The sequence below is a fragment of the Artemia sp. Qi Xiang Cuo genome, chromosome 3, assembly GCF_049724085.1.
Source record: "Artemia sp. Qi Xiang Cuo chromosome 3, ASM4972408v1, whole genome shotgun sequence".
Lineage (NCBI taxonomy): Eukaryota > Metazoa > Arthropoda > Branchiopoda > Anostraca > Artemiidae > Artemia > Artemia sp. Qi Xiang Cuo.
In genome coordinates this window covers 38,263,505-38,287,146 of record NC_142796.1, presented here as the reverse complement: position 1 = coordinate 38,287,146, position 23,642 = coordinate 38,263,505, and the positions used below count along the sequence as shown (strand labels likewise).

Here is a 23,642-nt window from a genome sequence, read left to right as displayed (position 1 = left end):
TAGCCAATCACGAGAACTTATACAAATGGTAGCTGGTCGTAATTTTCCCAGAGTGCTTTTTAATCACTTGGTTTCTGAGTATTGAAAGAACGCATATTTTGTTTTGCCTCGCGACTGCGGTATTGAATTGGACCTTCCGGGATTTTTTTCGGGGGTGGGGGGGCACAGAACTTCTAGAATTTCAAGTATAGGGAAAGAGGAAACATAGTTTTACTCCCGTCTCAATAATACTCTATACCTAACTTATGCCTCTAATCCGACAGGCTCAGACCCCCCCCCCCTCTTTCAGCTATCTCTCTCTCCCTCTCTTTGCCAATTTTTATCTAAACAGTAAACATTATTTTTCAGGTATATTTAACAGTTGTTTTTTTAAACAATACACAAGAAAGGAATAGTTATTAAAATAATTAATTTCGACTCTCAGTGCTTTACATAATTATGTTTTCACAAACCTAGTTTTCAAATATTTTGCATTTTTTAGGTTGACACAGAATAAAAACCGCACAGAGTTCTCTAAAATTCACTATCTGTTGTAGTTGAACACGTATCATCGAGAGAAAGAAAGGAATAAAAAAAAAAAAAAAATGAAGAGAGAAGGTAAAACCTGAACAACTTTGTAATTAAACACGCATCATACAGAGAAGAGAGAAATAAAAAAATGAAGAGAGAAAGTAATCACCTGAATAATAAGTTTTCCAAGAGCGTATAGCAGCCCTTTTCCCACCACTTTGTAACTCTTGTTTACGCTCCAAATAGCCTTGAATTTCAACAGCAGGTAAGGCAGGTAAGGTTTCAAGCTTTTTGGATTTCCTAAAACTGGTATTCCGACGTGTTGTAAAACTTGGTGTTCTTTTCGTTCTAGCTATTGCTGGAGAGGCTTCTTTAGAAATTCTCATACTTTCTGCGCGCTTTATATCTCCACCTTGAATAAGGAATAATTAAAAAAAAATTATAGTACGGTACCTAAAAAGTTTATAAGACAGACCGATTTCTGCTGATCAGTCTCTGTACAAAAATGTTTTTTCTTCTCAAGCTGCGGGTTAAATTACACCAATATAAGAAGGCCTTACTGATATTCTTGCTTAAATCATTACTTTTTAGCAATTTATTATTGGTTGAGATCATCCTACTTTGACTTGTCTTTTCAAAGTTATCCCTTATTTCGTTGGAAACCAAAGGAGGACCTTAGGCATAAAATAGTATTCTTAGCGGCCTCCTAAGCTGAATAGCAAGCTTGGGGAAAATTGTATTTTGGTAGCAACAAGAACTAAAATTCAGTTATTGAGACACATACACATTCATTTTCAGCTACTAATGAGACACATTCACTTCTTGAAACGAAGTTTTATTCAAGGAGATAATACTAAACAAAACGAAAAACAAGTAACTTTGAAAAAACGCGAAATCAATTCTTAGATAAACTATTTTGATTTCTAAAAGTAACAAGTCTCCAAACATATTTATTAAAGGATTGACCTTCTTGGAATATTGAAACTACCTATTTATTTCAGTTCTATTAAAAGATTGAAGGCTAAAATAAATTTTTCAACTTTTATAAAGTAGGTAAGGTTGGGGGAGGGGGAAGCAGAGAAGGGTGCGTTTGCTTCATATCCTTGTTTTTCTTTAGAATGACATGATCAAGACCACTCCAATTTCTGATTTTCCTAAACAAATATCAATAGCATTGGATCCTGGACATATCCAATTTTATTTCCTTTTTTTATAGCCCAGAAAATTGAATTTAGAGATACGGCCGTGCCCATAGACCAATTAGTCCATACTGAAGCCAGTTTCAGTCCAATACTGAAGTGCACCACGTATACTGCCCCTATTCAAAGACCCTAATAAAGGCCATTAAACATAGAACGCTTTTTCTACCACGTAATTACTGCATTGCATCGAAGCCAGGAATTATTTTTTTTCGCTGATGAACGGACTTGTTTAAATCAGTCTGAAATTTTCAACGCAGCTATGTGGCTGACCTCGCAACAAGACGTCTGAGTGGCTGATGAGCCACGCAGACGTCTAATTGATTTGTTTCTTTCTTACACATCGGGATTTTGTGTTAATGCACTTGTTGATTGATTGTTGACATCGAACATCTATTTTTCTAGAGACCATCTTGATCTTGTCTATATAGAAATAATCTAAAATACATTTTCAAAGCTCAAGCACATGAGCAAATGCCGAAAAAAACTGGAATTTTTCACCTTAGACTTATTGATTAGCACCATTGGAATTTATCCTATTAAAGACGTTTCTTGACTACTAATGTCCTTCCATCAGCCCTGCTGCGTGTTGCTACAACTGGATTTGAACCCTGGGTCCCGTACTACCAAGCTGAGATGAAACCCACCGCTTCACCACAGGACTGATTAAAACCCAAAATTCCACATCCCCTCTTTTTGAATTTTTTCGATTTTTTGTTTTCAGCTTCATCAATTCGACTTCTGAACACTCTCTACATATTGATGAAAACACCTCTTACCGGCTTTAATACGGCTGGCAATTGAAAGATCACTGCCATATTTCGCCCCATTCTCAACAGTCAGTGTTGCCATAGGTTTAGCCGGTGATTGATTGGCACTGGCAGGTTGGCGGTCAGAAGCAACTGAACCGGCAACAGATGGTGCCTTGGATGGAGAACGCATGTCCCCATTTGTCATTTTTTCAAAGTCCTCTCGAGTAATTTTGATTTCTTGAGTTCTCCTACGAGACTGCTCCTCTTGACGTCTTTCCTGTAAAATATGAATGTATTTTAAATATTATTCTAATTTAATGTAATTTCACACAACTACAAAGGTTCAATGAATTTCCTGTAAAGCTTTGATCGAAAGTTCAAAAATCATTTCTGAGAAAAGATCTAGTAAATAAGATTGGCCCATTTCGGATATATGATTAATAGCCGTTTTCATTGTAATATAGTGTAAAATAAAGAGAAAAATACGAGACTAACTCATTAAAAAAACATCGATGTAACATTGATAAAACTAAAACCACACAAAATGAATATATAAAAATTTTGACTTGGTGTGTACACACTGAACCACGTGTACGCAAATTTACTTAATATACTATAAACAAAATCAGTAGCCAACTTAAATAAACCCTTATCCAAAAGGCATACAAGGCTAGCTGCAAAAAGAGCAAAACAAGGAAATAAGTTCAAACTATCAATGAATTCTATTACTAGAAGCAAGTTCCATGCGTGTTTTTCTTATGGAAAGCAAGCAGAACACCATTTATAATAAACTTAATAAAAATCCAATAGGGTCTAGTAATATAAAGCCCGTAATTCCCTAGAATGGTGGTTGTCAAGACTAGAGTCATATTATACTATCTGGAAGGCGCACCATCTCACGATGTCTTTTGAAAAAATTCTAAATTCTGATGCACATTGCAAAATCTTACCGGATTTTCAAGAACCACAAAACAAGTCGGCCAAAAACACGTAGAGGAGTCCCCACTTCGTCAAGCGAACTTTTTGTTCTCCATTCCAAAGTCATCAAAACGGAATTTATTGTTCTCTGTTCCGTACTTTATGAAGCACCACCATGATGAATTTCTTGAAAATGCTGTCTAAGTGTTGGATAAATCAATTTTACAGATATTTCATTTTATTGTTTGCTATAATTTATTATTGTGTGATGTCTGCTGCTAGATGTGTGCTATTATGGTAGCAAAAACATTTATTTTATATCTTCTATCTATAAACGAGCAACAATTGTATATGTTCTTTCACGAAAACGGCTCGATATTTTTTTCGGAAAATTGGCACACAAAGATTTTCTGGCCTGAAAAACATTCTAAAAAGGCCACGACTTTGGGAAAATTAAGTTTTTGAAAAAAAATCATATAAATGAGGTAACATTCATATGCATTTAAAGGGCAAAAACTACATGAGAGTATTGCATTGACATCATGTACTATATAAAAGGTTGATAGATACGTCGTTTGAAAAACAATACTAAATTTTGGCCCAAGAACCTGGACCCTCCAACTTGACAGGAACAATCCGAATAGCTAAAGCAAAGGGCATGGAAAAATCGTCTAAGGTAATGATGAACAAAAATGAAGCACAAAGATATATTTGGTTAGAAGACATGCAACAACGATTATCATGACGAGGCTCGGGCTTCCAGTACTTTAATATTAATTCTAGCACTAGCCATACACAAGAAATCTAACTAGTCTCGGCTTTTTTAGCATAATTTTACAAACATCGGCTGTGCCACAATACAAATGGAGACTTTTTAAGGAAAGTCAAGAATATTTTTTAAGACTTTGCAGCATTACAAAATCATATAATTAAGAATAAAAAAATGTTCTAAGGATACTCTGCTGCAGCATATCGTAGGTAGTTTAAAAATAAACAATAAATAAAGATCTAATAAAAATATACTTATAATACAATAAATTGAAATTACAAAGGATGGAAAGAAAACATCAAAATTGGCAAAACACCAAATAGAAAAATATATATTTTTCTAGTGACGTAATAGATTTTTTAAGGATGTTTTGTTCCAGCATACCGAAAATGGTTTTTAGTTATATGATTATTCAATAATACTACTCTCTATTCGGAAAAATAAATTCCTGCCCTTAAAACTGAAGATACGATTTTAAAGTACCTTAGTGATTCTGATTACAAAACATGGAGCGGACACATGGACCCTAGAAGCAGATGACAAGCACCGATCTGTAGCTTTCAAAACTAAATCACCCCGAAAGCTTACTAGCATCACTTATCTTGACCGAGTATAAAACGAACGGCTACTGCCACTTTGAACTACCCTCAAACCAGCATGCCCACCATCAAACTCCAACAGCTTCGATGGTTAGGACACGTTCCACGTATGTCCCCAGCCCAATTGCCCAAAATAGCCTTTCAAGGATGAATTAATGCCTCTCGCCCAACACGATGACCTCCCAAGTGCTGTCGAGAAAACTTTCCTGATCACTCCTTCCCAGTACTACTGAGGACTACGACAAACAGGGAGACACACCGAAAATACTGTCAAAATGCCATTAGAGGAGAAGTTCCGAGTCGGCCAACCCGGCCAGATTGGATTTAAGTAAGTGAGTACGTAACGAAATATTTTTCATTTTGACTAAATCCATAATAAAGTGTGCTTGAGAATATTCTCCATGCTCAAGTATGTAAGAAAACACTCCCAAATTCTGAAATCCTCTTCTTCTTCTAAAGAATTTTATGGCCTGTTGATTAGCGGTTTATTTTTTTTATTTTTTTTTTTTACTCTTCGTATTCGGGGGAAATAAAAAGTTTGAATTGAATTGAATTGAATTAAGGTGAATATCAGGAACGAATTGCTTGTTCTCAACTTTTCGGCCGTTTTTAAGACTTCGTCAAATTGGCTTCTGAATGGTTCAGTTACCTAGGTTCACCATAAAGAAAGGAAAAGAAGCCGTGCCCTGGCTCAATTACCTTGGTTCACAATAATAATAATAATAAAAAAGTCTCTGAATCCAAATTAAAGCAAAGTAAAGAACAGGAAAGATGAAAACCTGACTGATGTGCTATAGACTATTCTTATGAAAAACCGAAGGATTTTTAGAATGACTCACATTAGCAATCCTCTGAACTTCTTTTTTCTTAGCTAAATCAAGACGTTCTTGCTCTTTCCGCTTTTCTTCCATTAGTTTAGCCTCCTCTTCAAGTTTGCGCATGTTACCAAATTCTTCCTCAATCTGAAAAAGAGTATCCTATGTAAAAGACAACAAGATATATAATAAAGCTAACGTTTTCTTCGTAAACCCATTCTATAACAACAAGCTTTAGATATTTATGTAAATCCTCCGTTCACGTGTTAGTATCTAAAAAAAAAGTGCAATTTGGAGTGGAGTGATATTTTATGAGGTAAGTCTAACAGAGTTTCTAAAAGAAACTTTGAATGTCACAAGCGAAATGTTCTAATAAAATATTTATAGTACAAATATCCTAGTACTACGGCTCCTTTGCCCCAGTTCTTTTAGAGGTAAAATTGTGTATTGACCAAAACGAGCAGTAATAATTTTCAACACCAGAAGCTTGAGACACAAATTTACTTAAAAGCAAAGATGCCTTTAGAAGATACACCAGCAACACGAGGGTGGAAGGCCCAAGCTACTTACCATTTTGCCCGATCAAAGCGAAGTCTATCAAAAAGCTTTCTCTTATTGATAAACCTTAATTAGAACTGTGATTTCACTTTGTTTCTGTAGATTTTATGACAAATAAAATCCACCGCTCAAAATCCAAATTGTTTTCAGTAAAGCAAAAATGTCGTGCTGGCATTTAGAGGATTTGGGGGGCGGTATCCCCATTATTATTTGTGATAATATCTGTTCGTTTTAAATTTTATCTATTCATCCTTAGTAGGATGAATTACCTAACAAATAAAGACACACCGCTCAAAACCAAATTGTTTTCAGTAAAGCGAAAATGTCGTTCTAGCCTTTAGAGGGTTTAGGGTGGCGGCAGCCCCACAATTCTTTCATTGATACGCGAAGAATTTTGTGTTTTGACAGGTATACCCTATTTCACCTCACGGCTGAGAGATCGAGCCAAAATTTCTAGCAGATGGAGTGGGGCTGAGGATGCTGAGAATTTTGTGTTTGGGGGAAGGGTGCAATTCATTCATTAGGTCCTCACAGGACAGTATACACTACACTTTTTCTTGTAAAATATGCTCTTCGCGGAGTGATAACGGAATTTAGGAACCGCAAAAAACTTCAAGCATTATGACAAATAACCAAATGGAAAAGAGAGCCATACCAATCGAGCGAACTTGATCAGTTTAAGAAGAAAAGGGCTTAAATATAAATACAAATTACGAGTAGCATTCAGTTTGGAAGCCGCTACAATTCAATTATGTCTATTATCTCTGATCAATGTTTAAACAAAGGATAAATCATAAAATTCCTGGCTGATATATTTAGAAGAGAAGGAAAAAGAAATAGTTAGAAGAAAAGACGAAGTTGAAACGAGACTAATCTTTTTTGACACTCGATATATTACTCCCATGAAAACATTATCCAGAGAGGGAAAGTGACATTTTTCTGAGAAATGCAATCATCTGAAAAAATGTTTTTAAAAGGTGTGATAAGTAGTTTGAACCCCAAAGAATAAAAATCAAAAATGAAGAAACCAACGAAAATACTGGATGAAACAAAACGGATATTTCAAGAGGACATCATCCAAAAATAGTTTGTGAAGTCTCCGATGGTGTCTTAGGGAAGAAATTTAGAAACACGGCTAGGAATATTAGTGAAAATGCCTTATGTCTGATAGAGAGGAGGGGCCTGTAAAAGAATTATTTGAATGATAGATCACATGAAAGTAAGAGGAATGTAAAGAAAGTGGAGTAAGCACTACAATATGAATTAAGGAAGTGTGAAGTGGGGGTCAGGGATAAAGTTACCAAAGATCTGGAAGATGCAGCCACACGACATAATGGTCAAATATTTTACTGGCATGTTAATAAATTGAAAGGGATTAGTAAATCTGGAGTTTTCCCAGTTAAACATAGGAATGGGGCCACTGTTAGTGAGAAGGAAAGAGTTAAAGAGAGATGGGCATAACATTTTGATAATGTGCTAAGTCATGATAAGAGCTACAGGAAAAGATATAGAAAATAACAAACAGTTTGTGACACTTTAGATGTAAAGTAAAATTTACTTTGTAAAAGGACTAAAAAAATTATAAAGCCCCAGGTGCTGATAGTGTGGTAAATCACTTTTTAAATATAGCGGTAGTGAGGTTAGAGATAAGTTACTGAAAAATATGAATATGATTTTTGATAAATGGGCTGCAGTGAGTTGTTAGTAATAGTACATCTACTTCCCTTTTTCAGCGTTTTTAGTTCACGTTTTGTGAGTGAAAATATAAACGATATAGACCATATAAAATAAAAAGACAAAAAACAAACAACGTGGAGATGAAAATGAAACAAAATCCAAAGTTAAAGAATTAAAAACTTAGCAACGCGGAAAAAAACAACTGAAAAGGCTGGCAATTCAGCCAAAATACAACGACTAACAATAAATAATGTTCTCATTAAGAAGCTAAATAAACGACGGTTCATGTAAATCAGACACATTCTTGTGTAACCTGATTAGAAGATGAATGAAAGATAGAAAGAGGAAAATAAGAAAACTAACGAGAGTAGTTCTTCTGATTGCCTCCAAGTTCTTCTCTTGAGCCTCTAGAGTTTTCTGAAAGTCTTCATGCCTTCTAATTAGTTCATCAACTTCAGGCAGGTTTTCACCATAATAATGATCTTTGACGTAAGGCTCTCTCATTGAAAGCCACTGGCTAAACTGTGCCAAATCACGTTTGAATATTTGGAGATCCAAGTTTCGTTCATATAAGTCTTTTCGAAGAATCCAAGTATCTTGGAGTAGCTGATACCTCATTCGTAAGCTAGCTACTTTGTCTTGTATCTCTTCAGATAAGAAATGACCCTAAATAAAAATGATACTTAGAATAAACTGAAGAAGAGAGAAGCAAAATCAATGAAAATTTAAAACTAAGCAAAAAAGGACGGAGAAAAATAAAAACACGGCCCGGCCGATAGTAACCGATAATTAAAAATATGCGTTAAAAAAATTATTTAGTGAAAAAAATCGGCATTTGTAGCTCATTCAGTAAAGATAACTATTATTTCGATAAACCTTAGTAAGAAAAAGTCCGCTGCAAAAACAAATTTATGGGAATTTTGAATAAAATAGCCTGAAACCCGTCGATAATGGCGTTGGATCAAAACAAAGTACACCATTCGAATCGTCATAACCGAAAACCCCATACAGGACACTTAGAGCCCCCACCTCTTACAACAAGGAAAATCACCTTTTTGCAAGCGTCGCATTTTGATATAGAGATTTGACGTCTTTTTATTATTTTTGTTATATGGGCCCGGATGTCAATGTCGATTGAGAAAGAAGGAGAAGAAAAAACAAACTAATTTTTTGACAAGTCGCAAAGTTTGGCAGTAGTTACATGCATTAATACTAATAATTGAGCCTCCTGGATGCCAGATCACTTAAGTACACATTTGCACTGTGGGATAATTAACTAGTGAAGTGAATTAGAAAGTGGATTTAAATAGAACGAAGAATAAAAGTTCAAGTAAATAAAAAAAACACACTATATGCGAACAAGGACTTTTAGCAACTGCCTAAAATTTTACCCATTTCTTCATTTATTACTTATTTTATTATTTTTTTCTCGAAATACTCATAGGTTATAATTTTATAACTTTTTGTATTCGACAGATTTGTACACATTTAAATAAAAACTATATAATGTAAACCATGCCAAAGCGGGAGAGGTAGGGGGGGGGGGTAGATATTCTAAGAATATCAAGTACATATGTTAAACGAAAACAAGAACTTCCTTCCATTACGAGCTGACTGATGTGCTAAACAGCTGATCATTAGACATTCCTAGTTACTGTTGTTGATAATAATTAAAACTAGGCTATAATGAACATAACTCACTAATAACTAAGCTATACAATTCAGTACAAAATTAGACAAAATAGATAAAAAGGCAATAAAATAAAACCGTTATAAAAACCGTATTTATGTATTATCAACAGCTTAGGTACACTTATCCTTTAGAAGTAAAAAAAACTTCATTACTATCATCATCTTTAACGAAAGAAAAGAAAAAAAAAATCAACAAAAAAAGAATAGAAATCCATACCTCGTCAATCAATTTGGTTCCAGTTTCAATAAAGTTAGAAACTGCTCCGGTTCTTGCTTCAATTTCAGATTTGTAGTCTCTATGTGTGGCAACCTGAACCTCAGCGGCCATTAAGTCTTGAGCTAAATCAGGGGCTGTTATTTTTCCCAGTAATTCAGTAATTGCGGCCCTGAAATCAAGTATTTTTTCTGATGATTTTATGTAAATAACATACACACTGATTGGTACGGCATTTTCTTTCATCCCCAGCGACAACAAGTTCATATGTATGTCCTTTCCTAGTGCATGAATTTAGTATCAAGAACAAAAAAAAAAAAAAAAAAAAAAAAAAAAAAAGAGAAAGGAGTACCAGAGAAAGATGATTCATGGCGTTTCAAAAAGTTTCAACCTTTTAACTCGTGAATTTACTCATTAATTAATTTTTGTTTATATGATCAAACTGGCACTTATAATCTGAAAAAGACAAAAGAAAAACAAGGCAACCCAAGGATTTTCACAATAATTCACCGTGCCAGGAGGACACACAATAGTCCCCACTTAAGTTAATCTTTAAGGAGACCGAACTACGAAACAAAAATAAAATAAGTAAACAAATACGACACAACCAAAGAACTATTTAGGATTTTTTTTTTCATGGCAGTCAAGCAAAAAAAAAGTTGCAGAATTTTTAGACTATTCACTCAAAAATCGTCTTCAATGAATTATTTTTTTACAGAATTAAAATAAATTGAACTAACAGGGTTAAATTGAATCATCGAGTTAAATATTTACACAATAATAATAATTATTATTTATCCGTGTCGGGCCTGTGGCTTGCTGATTTTGGTACCAAAGAAAATTGAAGCAGACTAAAATCAGGGATACTGGCTGCCAATATCGATGCTCAGGAAAACCAATAAAGTAATGGCAATAACATAATATTAAAAATTAATAAAGCCTGACCGGTAAATGGGGATAACATGACTGGTAAAAAAGCGTTTTGCCAGGAAAACATTAGTCAATAACGCGAATGGAGGAAAGCAGGGAGAAAATATTCGTTGATGTATTACAAAATATCCGTAGTTGCTCAAGTCGAGAAAATTTAAGAAAAAAAAAAAATCCCAATGGCCCCAAAAAAACCATACCTTATCCGGGGAATTTACTCGAGGGGGGGGGGGAGCGGGTTACAAACAAAAACTTTTCAAAACGTATCAAAAATAGTTTATACGTTTTTGTTACGTTTTTAGGAGTCACACTAAAAAATGTTTTTTAGAGGGGGGGGGGTCAAACTGCTTATTAAACCCCAGAAAAACTGCAGTCAAAGCCTAATAGTCATATATACGTCATATAGCCAAATACGTCATATATACTTCAAATAGCCAAATATACGTCATATTTGGTTGGTTATCCTGAATATTCCTACATCAGGCATAAGATTTCTGTCAGGTATTAGGCTGACTAGCTCCTCAACTTAACTCCTACGCCTAAAATACGAAACTCAAGATACCATTGGTTTTTATAATGAGTACTGAAATGAAATCATCTCCTGAAGTACCTGAAGACACTTTTTATTCAGCCAGTCATCTGCAACTTTTCCCGAAGGACATACGGATTTTTGATCTACGAATAAGGTCCATTAAATCCTGAACAGTTTTAGTTTGCATAAATAGCCTTAAATCGTTCACGCTACGTGCTATAATATGAACCGAATCTGGAAGCATATGCCCGAAAAATCCATTCATGGAGCCGTATTTTTCTGTGCCCCCCACTGACTGAATTTGTTGATAGGGAGGCCCATGTGTACAACTTCATATATTTACTTATTTATGCATCTATTTATTTTTTAACTAATTGTGGACTGAACTATGAATACTTCAAATCACAATTAATATCTGCACAACAGACAGTGACTTAGCGCGAAGAATCCCCTGCACACAAAATTCGACCTGTTTTTTTTTTGCAGAAATATAGCATTTTCTTTTCGAAAAAAATGCACTAAGCCAGGGTAATGTAGACGGAAAGAGGAAGACAAGAGAAGTGATGAACAGAAGTACTCACATTAGGTCCCTGTTATTATCAAAGTATGACTGAAGCTGCTCTGATTGTTGCAGCTTTGACTTTCTAGATGCTGACATTTCCATAAGTTCATTCCAAGCCGTGACTGTTTCTTCCTGTTTTACAACAATATGATCCCTTGCATCTGGATAGAGACCTGTCAACCTTTCAGCCTCTTTCAAGACTGAGTCCACCTTGGGGAAAATTATCAAGGTTAGATTAATTGAAACAACACCTATAGTGCTTTCTCACTACGCCGTAGAGCCTTTAGCAACAGCATAGTTTAAGACACTGCATTACATTATGTACGGATTTTGGAGCAACTTTTTTCGTAACGTAAGCACTGCCAAATAGACTCAAACTTTAAATAGAATTTTACATTCTGTAGGTTTATGTTGCGTTACGGAAAAATCAACATGGTAGCGACAATAATGAATTTGGATGAGCAATTGATACATTTTGAGAATAAATTAATGAGCTTTTTCCATAAAAGCCTTTCACGTTTGATTAGAGCTTGAGTCTCCACATTATGATATTTGAATACTTTTTTCATGATAATTAAGATGATTTTAGACGATGATTATGATGGCTTATTATTCCTTAGCTAGCCTAGTGCACGAGTACTTGTTTAAGAGTGAAAGGTTAGACTTCATGTAGCATAACTTAACCGCTTAGTATAGAAAATTACGTACGTAGTGTGAAAGGCGCTTTAAACGCAGGAGAAGAAAATCTTTAAAAAAGAAGAAAAGACACGTAAAAATATACGTGTTAATGTCCGAGAAGAAAATTCTTCAGCCAACGAGAGCCATCCCAGACAGAAAACATTTCATCTTAGCCACTTTGATTTCTTTCTTCTCTTTACGAACATGTAATTATATGCCTCTAATGTCTAAAGTCAGTATTTATTGTATTTTGAATAGTTGCTAGTTTTACAATACAAATGAAAGCAACAAAGTGTTAAAACTTAAAGCTTTATTTTTTTAGTGCTTCATTTTCCAGACTAAATACCAAAATCGTGAGCCAGTTATCTACTCACTTTTGTTTCGATCACCGCAAGAATATTGTTATTAATTTATTTTATTATAATTAATTATATTTTAATTAGCTTATTTTTAAATAATTACTATTTCAATTTATTTTATTATAATTAATTATATTTTAGCTAATTAGTTGTATTATGATTATTAATTTATTTTATTTACATTTTCACAAGTGAGCCTAGGTTACACAGCACGTTCAAAATTCAACGGGTTATGATTAGACACTTTAAGAATAATAGTAAAAGCATATTTTACAAAAATCAGAAGTAACCTCTTGCTGTTCAGGTATACCAAAGCAGAATGGACCTGTATTTCATCGAAATTTCATTTCTAGGAGGATAAGGGGGGGGGGGGAGCTGACAAGCGATGTTTATAAACCCTATGAAAAATCGAGGAAGGAACCTTCTTTTAAGGAAAAAGGGCATGTTAAGACGGATCCTGAAAGATTTCTATATCATTCCCATTATCCCTCCCAAATAAGGATGTGCCCTTACTTGGAAATATTTAAGGTTTGAAGGTAATTGATTCAAAAAATTTGAAAGAAATTCAAATACTATAATAAAGTAAGAAAATGAATCAGAAACTCATTTATCATAATGACAGATCCTACCAGAGATACTTCTACAGAAAAAGAAAGGAATCATAAATCAAAGTAGGAGTCGGCCCAGCTCTAAATGGGTACCTAGAGAAATCTGGGGAAGGTAAACAGAAAGAGGGTGCGAAAGCAAGGGGGGCTGGCCTCCCATTACATTTCCTGCCTGAAGGGCCATGAGACGGAGATCATTACCACCGGTATGGACTGTAAAGCCCGGCGCCATATTCTTGACCTTACCATTAATAACTTTGCCGCCTGGAGGAGGGGAAGGTGGGTAAAACCACGTTACAAGGTTTAAAAGTGCACAGACTGGGAAAATAGTGCCCCTCCCCCTACCCCCTAGACCTATTGATTGTTTCAATAGCTTTTTAACTCTGAAATTAGTTAGATACAAACCTTAGTTACAAAATTCTTCATCTAATTAATAAGACTTGTATGAGATTTGTTTAACGACTATGTGATAAGACTTTGTGATATTTGTTTAACGGATGCAACAATTTAAATCTGGCGGAAAATGCCGGTACAGTAGTACCAGACTTGTACAATACTTGATTGTCGAACTGTTGAATAGCAAAATTTACATACCCCACAATTCTTAAAAGCCCGATATCTTGATTTCCAGCAGGATTGTCGAATTATTAATCTATTAGATTATGAACTCACAATTCCGATTGTAAGTGGAACAGCATTATTACGATCTAGATTGCCAGTTTATAATTGTAAATATAAATTGACAATCCAGATTATCATTACAAAAGATCTTTGATGAAAAATATGAGCCTTGTTCATTTTACTTTATTAGTAGACTAATAAGTAAATTTTGCCGTTTTTTTTTATTCCTAGTTAACTTCGAACTTTTTTTTTTTTTTTTTTTTTTTTTTATGAACGGAATCTTAGTTAACAAAGAAGTTGACTACGAAACTACCATTAAGAATTCATCGTTGTTAGATATCTACAAAGAATTTCTGGCAAGAAATTTGAACTTGACGGCTCATGATAGCCTCCATGGTAAAAGTCTAGGCTCTTGCAAAATATAACGATTTATTTAGGGTTTCCCAAATTGAACAATGCAGCTGTTTATCAAAAATGCTTACTCAGAGGCTGTACATTTAATGTTGGAATTTAATTTTCTTCCTATAAAAGGAAACAAGAGATGTTAATTTTCACGAAATGGTTGATTTTGGCCCTCTTCATTGTTTTGACTGTTTTAGGCCTCACATTCCTAGGCCAAATGGTCTGCTCATAATTTCTTGTACGACTCACGCCATAGCAAATACGCAATTTCTGCCAGACTTTACGTCCTATTTGCAAAAGCCTGATAAACTTTCTTATTTCACTTTGTTCACTTTCTGGCAAATAAAACGCTAAAAGCAAATAATAGCATTGTTAGTTAACTCAGTTCTGTTGAATCGAACTCAACTGTTAATTTTTACTGTAGGTTCTTTCTCCCAATCAAACAATCAGAGACATCCTGAAAAAAAAAACACTTTCCCTGTTTACCATTAATTCATCTTCTACTGAAAATAAATAAATTCTACTACCCACAAAAGTTCAAAACCTATATCATCTATTTATTTTATATTCAAAGATGGCCCTTACTCGTCCTCGGTGGGGTTTCCAATTTCCAAAACCCCAAAAGTTATTAATCTTCCCGATGGTTCATCCGTCCCAGATATGACTACCCCCTATTCACCAATAAAGAGTCAATACAGCGGGTATTACCTGATCTTTAACTGCAGCCAAGTCTCTTTCGAAGCCCAAATGTTTACGTATGAGAGTTTGAATGCTTTCAAGGTCGTGGCCAAAATCTTCTGACTGAAGTGACGCGTCTTTTTCAAGGATCCACGCAACTGTTTCATCCGCGTTCCGGTCGAATACATGAATTTGTCGAGCTCCAGCCAAAGCCTACAATAAAAGGTACTTCTTTTTAAAACAAGTTCTTACACCAACTGCCTTTTCATTTATACTTAAAATAAATAGATAATGTACTAATAGATAAAACATTGGCGTCTTTCATTCTCAGTTAGCGATCAATTATGGTCAACAGCAGCAGTTCTTTTAAGTTTATCACTATTCTTATTCTCAGGTGGAAGGATTGCTAGTAAAAGATACATAGCGGCACAACAATAGAGCGGGATCCTCAATATTGGTCTATAGATAGCATACCATGAACATTAAAAAAGACATGCGTCTAAAAATAGAATATTTTATAATTCACCCAACCACCCTAAAGGAATCTAATACTCCTATTTCTACAGCTTAAATCTGTGCTTCTACAATATAACAACTCTCTTGTATATCCGCTTCCTTTGTTGTCAATACATCTTTTGAAACGTGATCCCAGGATTATTAGCCTACCATTTTCTAATAAGAGTTTCAAAGAAATTTTTAAACAGTTTCCTAAGTCCAAAGTAAATTACCTTAATCTAGCCTAGGCGGAGGAGGTTGTTTACGGGGTTTAAAAAAGATTGAATGAATTAAAAACAAGGCTTAGAACTAAGATTAGAACTCTAGAAGTCTCAGTAATGAGTTTTCTATAAGGTTCTGGAACGTGGGCACTTCGAAAAGTTGAGGATTATATGCAAGATATTTTCCAGATAAAAAATGCATAAGGATAATTTTCAATACTCGTCTTGTTCCTTATACCTTAGATCCTCCTGTGCCTCCAGAGGCACTTATGGCACCCAAGAACAGTCAGCAGTCATCTCTCATCGCTGCTGCTGCCCAGACACCTTCCCATTCGGGTTGGATTGAGACATTGAGATTTGTGAGGTGAGCCCGGTAGCTGCGTCGTAGGGTGTTTTTGGGGCGTACTTTTCTTCTAGTAAAACGTGGTTGCCACTGAAGGACAACCTTCGGTAGTCGAGTTTCGGGCATGCGGATCACATGACCAAGATATCTCCACTTCCTATATTTAATCACTTCGGTTATCAATGGTTGAGACGTTTTATGTCGTGCAGTAGCTATCGTTACTTTTTGGGACCAGTGGATATTTAGAATGCGCCTTAAACACGTCTTTTCAAACGTAAGGAGTTTCTTTTCAAGTTGTTGATCTAAGAACCAAGCTCAGTGTTTGCATATAAAACAATGAGCTCCACGACATATATGGCTCTATTATTTGTCTAGGACTACAATGAAGTAATATATAAAATTAAATAAGGATGTAAGAGTAATTTTAGGTACTAAATACTCATTACTTACATATTTATTATCTACGACTATTCTTTAGAGTATAGTTTAATAATAGTGACAGTATAAACAAGGGACAAGAGATCTCAACAACGAAAAGAAATAAGTTTTGACAGAGCATTGAGAGTGAAACATTCGATTCGATCCATTGGATTTTTGCTCCTGTCCTTATCAAATAATTCGCGGCAACAACGAGTAAACAGGGAATGCCCTAGCTCGATAGACACCGACGTCCTAAAAACGGAATATCGAAATCGGCAGATGAGTCAAAAGCTTCAGATTTTTACGCTAAATCTGAAAACATAAATGTAACCAGGCTCCTCTTCACTCATCAAAAGTTAAGGGCCTGAGAAAGTTTACCTTATTTTTGAAAAAGGGGAAACAACCCCTAAAAGTCATATAACTTTAATGAAAATCATACCATCAGATTCAGCGTATCACAGAACCCTACTATAGAAGTTTCAAGCTCCTATCTGCAAAAATCTGGAATTTTGTATTTTTTTGCCAGAAGAAAGATCAATCAATCAATCAATCACGGATGCGTGTTTATTTGTTTGTTTTTTTTTCTTTTTTTTTGTTTTTTTTTATTTACCCAGGGGTGATCGTATCGATCCAGTAGTCCTAGATGACTCTCATGACATTTCTTTTTTTTTTTTTTTATTTACCCAGGGGTGATCGTATCGATCCAGTATTCCTAGAATATGTGAGAGGGCTTATTCGAACGGAAATTAAAAGTTTTAGTGCCCTTTTTAAGTGACCAAAAAATTTGGAGGGCAACTTAGCCCCTCCCACACTAATTTTTTTCCCGAAGTCACCCAATCATAATTTTGAGCTAGCCATTTTGTTCAGCATAGTCGAAACTCTAATTAATATGTCTTTGAGGATGACTTAATCCCCCACAGTTCCTGGGGGAAGGGCTGCAAGTCATAAACTTTGCCCATTGTTTACATATAGTATTGTTTATTGGGAAGCATACAGGCTTTTTCAGGAGGAATTTTCTGGTGGGGGTGGGGATCGGAGTAGGGGTTACGGGGGAGAATCTTTCGATTGAGGATGTTTCCTTGGGGGAAGGAATATTTCTATGACGGGGGCGCCGGATTTCCCAGCATTATTTAAAAATCGATGAGAAATTAATTAAACAAAACAAGTTTTTTTTCAATTGAAAGTAAGGAGCAGCATTATAACTTAAAACGGACAGAAATTATTACGTATATGAGGGGTTCGCCCCCTAGTCAATACCTCGCTCTTTACGCTAAAGTTTTTTTTTTATTACTTTCAAAAGAGCTATCTATTCTAATTAACCGGCCTTTGTGATTCAGGGGTTTGTGATTCGAACAAAATTTGGACTTTAGCGTAAAGAGCGAGTTCTTGACTAGGAGGCAAACTCCCAAATATACGTAGTAAAAAATTTGAACATAGAAATTTATTACGTAAGTTAATTTGTAATCTAAGTCACAACAATATTTCAAGCAAGCCAATTAGCCAAAAAAAGAAAATTAATATACGAATTTCGTTTTAATTATTCATGTACGGTGAGCCAAAATCAAAGCTGCATTAACTCAAAAACGTTCAGAAATAAAAAAAAAACAAGTCTTTTTAACTGAAAGTAAGGAGCGACATTAAAACCTAAAACGAACAGAAATTATTCCGTATACGAAAGGGGCTGTCCCCTCCTCAACGCCTCGCTCTTTATTCGGTCACACAACTTTATTTTTCAAAACAATAAAACACTTTAGTGTAAAGAGCAAGGCGTTGAGGAGGGAACAGCCCCTTTCATATACGGAATAATTTCTGTTCGTTTTAAGCTTTAATGTCGCTCCTTACTCTCAGTTAAAAAAAACTTTTTTTTATTTAATTGCCCCAAGGTACGATCGCGAATACGATACGATAGATACAAGATACGATAGCTGCGAGATTAGAGTTTGTCGTTGGTTTTTGTCGCTTTTTTTAACCTGATTTGATTCTTTCCCTAATAATAAGAGTAAACTGTGCACCCTTTGATTGTGGACACCGCGATTTCTCCTTGAAAGATTTGTATTTTTTGCAAACAGTCGGTACAGGCTAGTAGTAAAAATAAAAGCGTTTGATAAAGAACGTACATCTTGTCTTGCGCTTGCCAGCTCCTTCAAGTCATCCCAGGTATTTTCCACTTCTTCAAGGCGAGCTTTAATTCTTAGGGACTGAGGATGACTCTCTTGAATAAGTTTCTGACCAGACAAAACCAAGGTCTGAATACGTTCTTCACTTGAAACTAAACTACCCAAGAACCTAAAAAGAAAGAACACCTTTAATTGAAAAAGAAAAATTAAATAAGGCACTTTTTATTGTAAAACAATATGGCTCCTTGCTATGGTAAGCAGACATGAATACCACCGAACAAATTTCTGTATTATCAAGACACGAAAAAATTGAACAGTCAACACTGTCAAATCTTCATGCAGACAATTTAACGAAGTTTGGAAAATATTACTTTATATCTTGAGACAAGGGTTGCCACTCCTTTGAATTTTTCCAAGGTCTAGGAATTTCAGTCCTGAGCTTGGGACTTTAGAAAAGTATATATATATATATATATATATATATATATATATATATATGTATATATATATATATATATATATATATATATATATATATATATATATATATATATATATATATATATATATATATATATATATATATATATATATATATATATATATATATATATATATATATATATTGTTACATTTTTCGATTGTTTTTCAAACTATCATATTTGACTTTTGGGACATTGTTACATTTTCAATGGCAGCCCTGATGTCGTCAATGTTATCAGTGTCGCGTCATCTATCTATTACTCCGTGAAATTTGTCTTCCCACTGTATGAGAATTAAGGCATGAATCCGTTCTTCATTTTAAAGTAAATAACATAAAAACCTAAAAAAATTAAAGGAATGACCTTTTATTAAGACACATTTTCTTAGTAGTTTTAGAATTAATAGCGTCAATTCATGAAAATACATGGGTGGGAAATATGGTAATGTTTTATTTTTCGATGAAAATAAAAAGCAAAAGGCATTTTCAATAAACGTATCAAAAACAGGTATATTTCAGCCTGAAATGAATATATTCATCCAAATTATCTTCACTGTCTTACGAAAAGAATTCCCTATTGTTCTTCTTGTTTTCGTTGTTTGTTTCAGCATCTTGAGGGGGGGGGGATCAAGGGATGAATGCCCTCTTGTAATTGACACCCCTGGTTGGAATCAGAATATTTAATGTTCATGTAAAATGCTGTCCCTACTAAGAGCCTCCATGAAGTTTTAACTTGAAATTGTTAACGTAGAACAGTTTCAGCATATGCATATTATTTGACTGTAGAATCTATTTCACTAGTATGACTAGATTAGTTCATTCAACTTTCAATTTCCCAAATTTGGTTTACTATGGGGCGTCTGCCAGCTAGCTCACTCTTTACACAATGTATTCTAGCGCCAAAACAATGGCATTTTTTGGAACAGTTAACTTTTTTCAGGAAATCTAAAAAATACACCAGTCCTTCTTTTCTTTTTTTTGTGACTCTTACTTTTAAATAAGTAAAAATTGGTAGCAAGGAGAAAACAAAGAAAAAGAAACTGCTTAAACAATATCCCAAGCACTGAAAACCCTCGTCTATTAAAACAAACCAAATTACCTATATTTTGGTAGTTTGGAAAAAAACAACAACAAATATTCGTCCTTTTTCAGGTTTCAAGAAGGTTTTTAAGGTTTGGGAAAGAGCAATTAAATATTGTGGAACAGATTGATTAGGGGGAGGGGGATATTCACTGTCTTACTTCTAATTAGATAATATGAGTTCAAGATTGAGACTTACGGATAATGCCTAACTAGTACTACTGCTACTACTACTACCAACAACTCATTGAAGCACCAAGCCGCCTGAGACCAGCACGGTTACCCACGCTCCTCTTCCATCCTAATCTATTCAAAGCCTCCGTCTTTACACCCTCCCAAGAAGTTCCCACTTCCCTTAAATTTTTTCGTATGACATCCTCCAACCCCCTTCAGGGACGATCTGCTCTTCGTTTGACCCTTGCTGTTTCGCCGACAAGGACTAGCTTTGATAATCTGTCATTCTTCATTAACAGAGGGTACCCTAGCCATCTCAACCTTTCTCTCATTACAGCCTCAAAAGCCTGACGGTCAGTCAGTCTGGTACCCGAAAAAATCCGTAGGCAATTTCTCTGGAAAATATTTATCAAATCCTACTCCGTCTTTCGGAGCGTCCATGCTTCAGAACCATATTTGACCGCTGTCATCACTGTAGCTTCCAGTATTCTAATCTTGATTCGCAGACGTATCTTCCTATTCTTCCAAACTTTGAAAACACCTTCTGGGCCTTAGCTATTCAACTTTTAACCTCTTCACTATACCCACCGTCTTTACAAGAATTTTTAATACTGATGACTGATAAAAGCATCCGAACTGGTAACTTTCAATTCTAATATTAGATTAAATCTAAATGAATGATACCATGCTTAACTAAATTTTTTTTATTCACAATGATACTCCAAAGCTATTGAATTTATAAAACCTGAATCCAGGATCCATATTAAAATAGAATAGAAAACGCCTAACTTTAAAAATTGGTTTGTATTCCAGCATGGGCGTAGGCAGCATATTGTCTAGAGGGGGGGGGGCAGTCGATAGTGTGATGGAGGGCCTTTTATCAACTGCTTTGCCAATCATCTGCTTTTTCAGCCATATCTAATGTAAATTTGAAGGTCTAGGGGGGAGGCAGCTGCCCCGCTGCCACCCCCTCCCTACGCCCATGTATTCCAGTATGCAAAAGCAATTATTTCTATGGCTTTACGCAAATGACTTAAGTGTTCACGGTTTTTTAAAGCCTAGTTTAGACATTTAACTAGGAAGGTCTCATCTTTCAAGATAAAAAAACATCGCAAACAGATCAAAGAGGAACTTACAAGAGCGGAAGCTGGAGCTAGTGTTGACAAAAAAAAACACACCAACGCCATCTAGCGTTTGAGGTTTCTTCGTATTTTTTTAAGTGTAATAATAAGGCAAAATCAGTGTAATTGGCAAAATTAGTGTAGTAATAAGGGTCTGATCACTGTTTAGAAAAAAACACAATAACAAAGCTTGAAAAAAACGTCAAGAAACGCTAAGCACTAGATGGTGTTTATTTTTTACTACTAGCGTGAGTTTCTACTCTTACAAGTTGTCCATACTCTGGATAACTTCAAATAGTTTCACTTCATAACTGATAAACAAGAATTCAAAATAAACCCAACCCTAGGAAGCCTTACTTTTCAAATTTCTGTATAAGCATCTCAACATGTTCAACATCATCTCCATAGTCTTCTGATGCAGCAACTGTGGTCATATCTTGAAGCCAGGCAGACGTTTCATCACAGTCCCTCAAAAATCTAACCATTTGACGACTCTCCAGTAATCGCTTCTCTCTTTCTTTTGCCAATCTTTGAAGTTCTTCATATTGAGAAGTTATTCCTTCCTAAAAAAACAAATGGCTAAGAGATGTGAGAAAAACACAGAGAGAGAGGGGGGCGGGGGAGATAGAGCGAGAGCGAAAGAGATAGAAACGACTATTATTCTTAATCATTCCCTAAGAGAAATAGGAAATAGGAGAGAGAGAGGAAGAAGGAGAGAGATGGAGGGAAAGAAAACACTATATTTTTTCTCATTCCTTTCATTCCTTATTATTTTCTTTATAAATGCAGTTTCGCTTTTTTCCCTTTTTTTAGAAATATGTAACAAAGTTTACTATGACAAATAAAATTCTTAACTTTTTTACTCTGTACATTCGCAATAAGAAGCAATAAAATCAAGAAACAATTATTTTGTCGCTCCAAAAATACAACCTACCAATTAAAGCAACAACGACCAGGGCCGTTCCTAGGGTTGGCGGCACCTGGGGAAAAATTAATTACGGCATCCCTTCCCGACTGAAACAAAAAGCCCCAGAAGTCCCAGCGGTGAACTCCCCCAGCCGTGGCGCAGCTTGCTACAACCCCCCTATTTGAACGACCCTGACAACGACGGAAGATTACCTGCTTGGCAACAACATTTTCACTATCAAAATGAGATCTATTCACAAGCGATTTGGCCAACTCTCCAAGACGTCCAATAGTAGCTTGAAAATTCGCTATGTCTCTTTGGGCAACGTCCAACTTCTTTTGGAGTATGTCAATACCATCTTCATCCCGACCATAATCGTTGGATGCCAGCTGAGGCCGCTTTTCTCTAATCCATACTTCAACTTCATTTGCATCAGCAAAATACTGGAGGAGAAAAACAAATCTTTAGCTTATATAAAATTTACTTAAAAAGTAAATAATCTTTTGCCCAAAACTGAAATAGTCCCGTTTACCCAAAATTGAAGCATATGGTTGCACAAACTTTAGTCAGTTTGATTTGACATTGCATGTGTGAAAAAGCATGAGAATGCTTTTCAAAACATAGAATTATTTTGATTGTTTAGTACATAGTTCGAAGTTTTTTTTAGAGATTTAATTCATTTTAATCGAAAATAAGGTTGGTAAAAGAAATTATTATTTCTAAGTACATCCTCAAAGCTATAAACGAGCCAAAGAACCATTCTCACCAGTCTCCTACAAAACATATTCATTATGTTTAAATGTTCAAAATTATCATCAAAAAGTATATGAAGCATGTAATTATAGTTTTTAATATCTTGAGATTCATGTTCAAATTTGGAATCTTTTTGCGTGCGAATCTTGTAGCACCTCTTAATTTTCAGTGTCAGTCCATGTCTGTTAATATATGGGTGCACATGGTGCCCAAGGGTAGCACACACTTTTACATTATAGATTTATTTTCAGTGGCAGTCCATGTCTGTTAATATATGGGTGCACATGGTGCCCAAAGGTAGCACACACTTTTACATTATAGATTTATTTTCAGTGGCAGTCCATATCTGTTAATATATGGGTGCACATGGTGCCCAAGGGTAGCACACACTTTTACATTATAGATTTATTTTCAGTGGCAGTCCATGTCTGTTAATATATGGGTGCACATGGTTCCCCAAGGG

The 23,642-nt window shown here is 35.1% G+C and overlaps 1 protein-coding gene across 9 annotated transcripts in view; it reads right to left on the bottom strand.

Moving 5' to 3' along the window:
* The window catches only part of kst (spectrin beta chain, non-erythrocytic 5 kst), a 333,164-nt gene that overhangs the window by 19,999 nt on the left and 289,523 nt on the right, over window positions 1-23,642 (bottom strand). For all 9 annotated transcript variants that reach the window (XM_089085798.1, XM_089085799.1, XM_089085797.1 and 6 more), the window contains 10 exons: window positions 22,639-22,869; window positions 21,877-22,082; window positions 18,664-18,832; window positions 15,098-15,280; window positions 11,744-11,934; window positions 9,707-9,875; window positions 8,161-8,463; window positions 5,587-5,709; window positions 2,489-2,738; window positions 680-922 (listed from right to left, as the gene is read on the bottom strand). In XM_089085798.1, coding sequence (XP_088941924.1) covers window positions 680-922; window positions 2,489-2,738; window positions 5,587-5,709; window positions 8,161-8,463; window positions 9,707-9,875; window positions 11,744-11,934; window positions 15,098-15,280; window positions 18,664-18,832; window positions 21,877-22,082; window positions 22,639-22,869 — 2,068 coding nt within the window. The remainder of the gene's footprint in view (window positions 1-679; window positions 923-2,488; window positions 2,739-5,586; window positions 5,710-8,160; window positions 8,464-9,706; window positions 9,876-11,743; window positions 11,935-15,097; window positions 15,281-18,663; window positions 18,833-21,876; window positions 22,083-22,638; window positions 22,870-23,642) is intronic.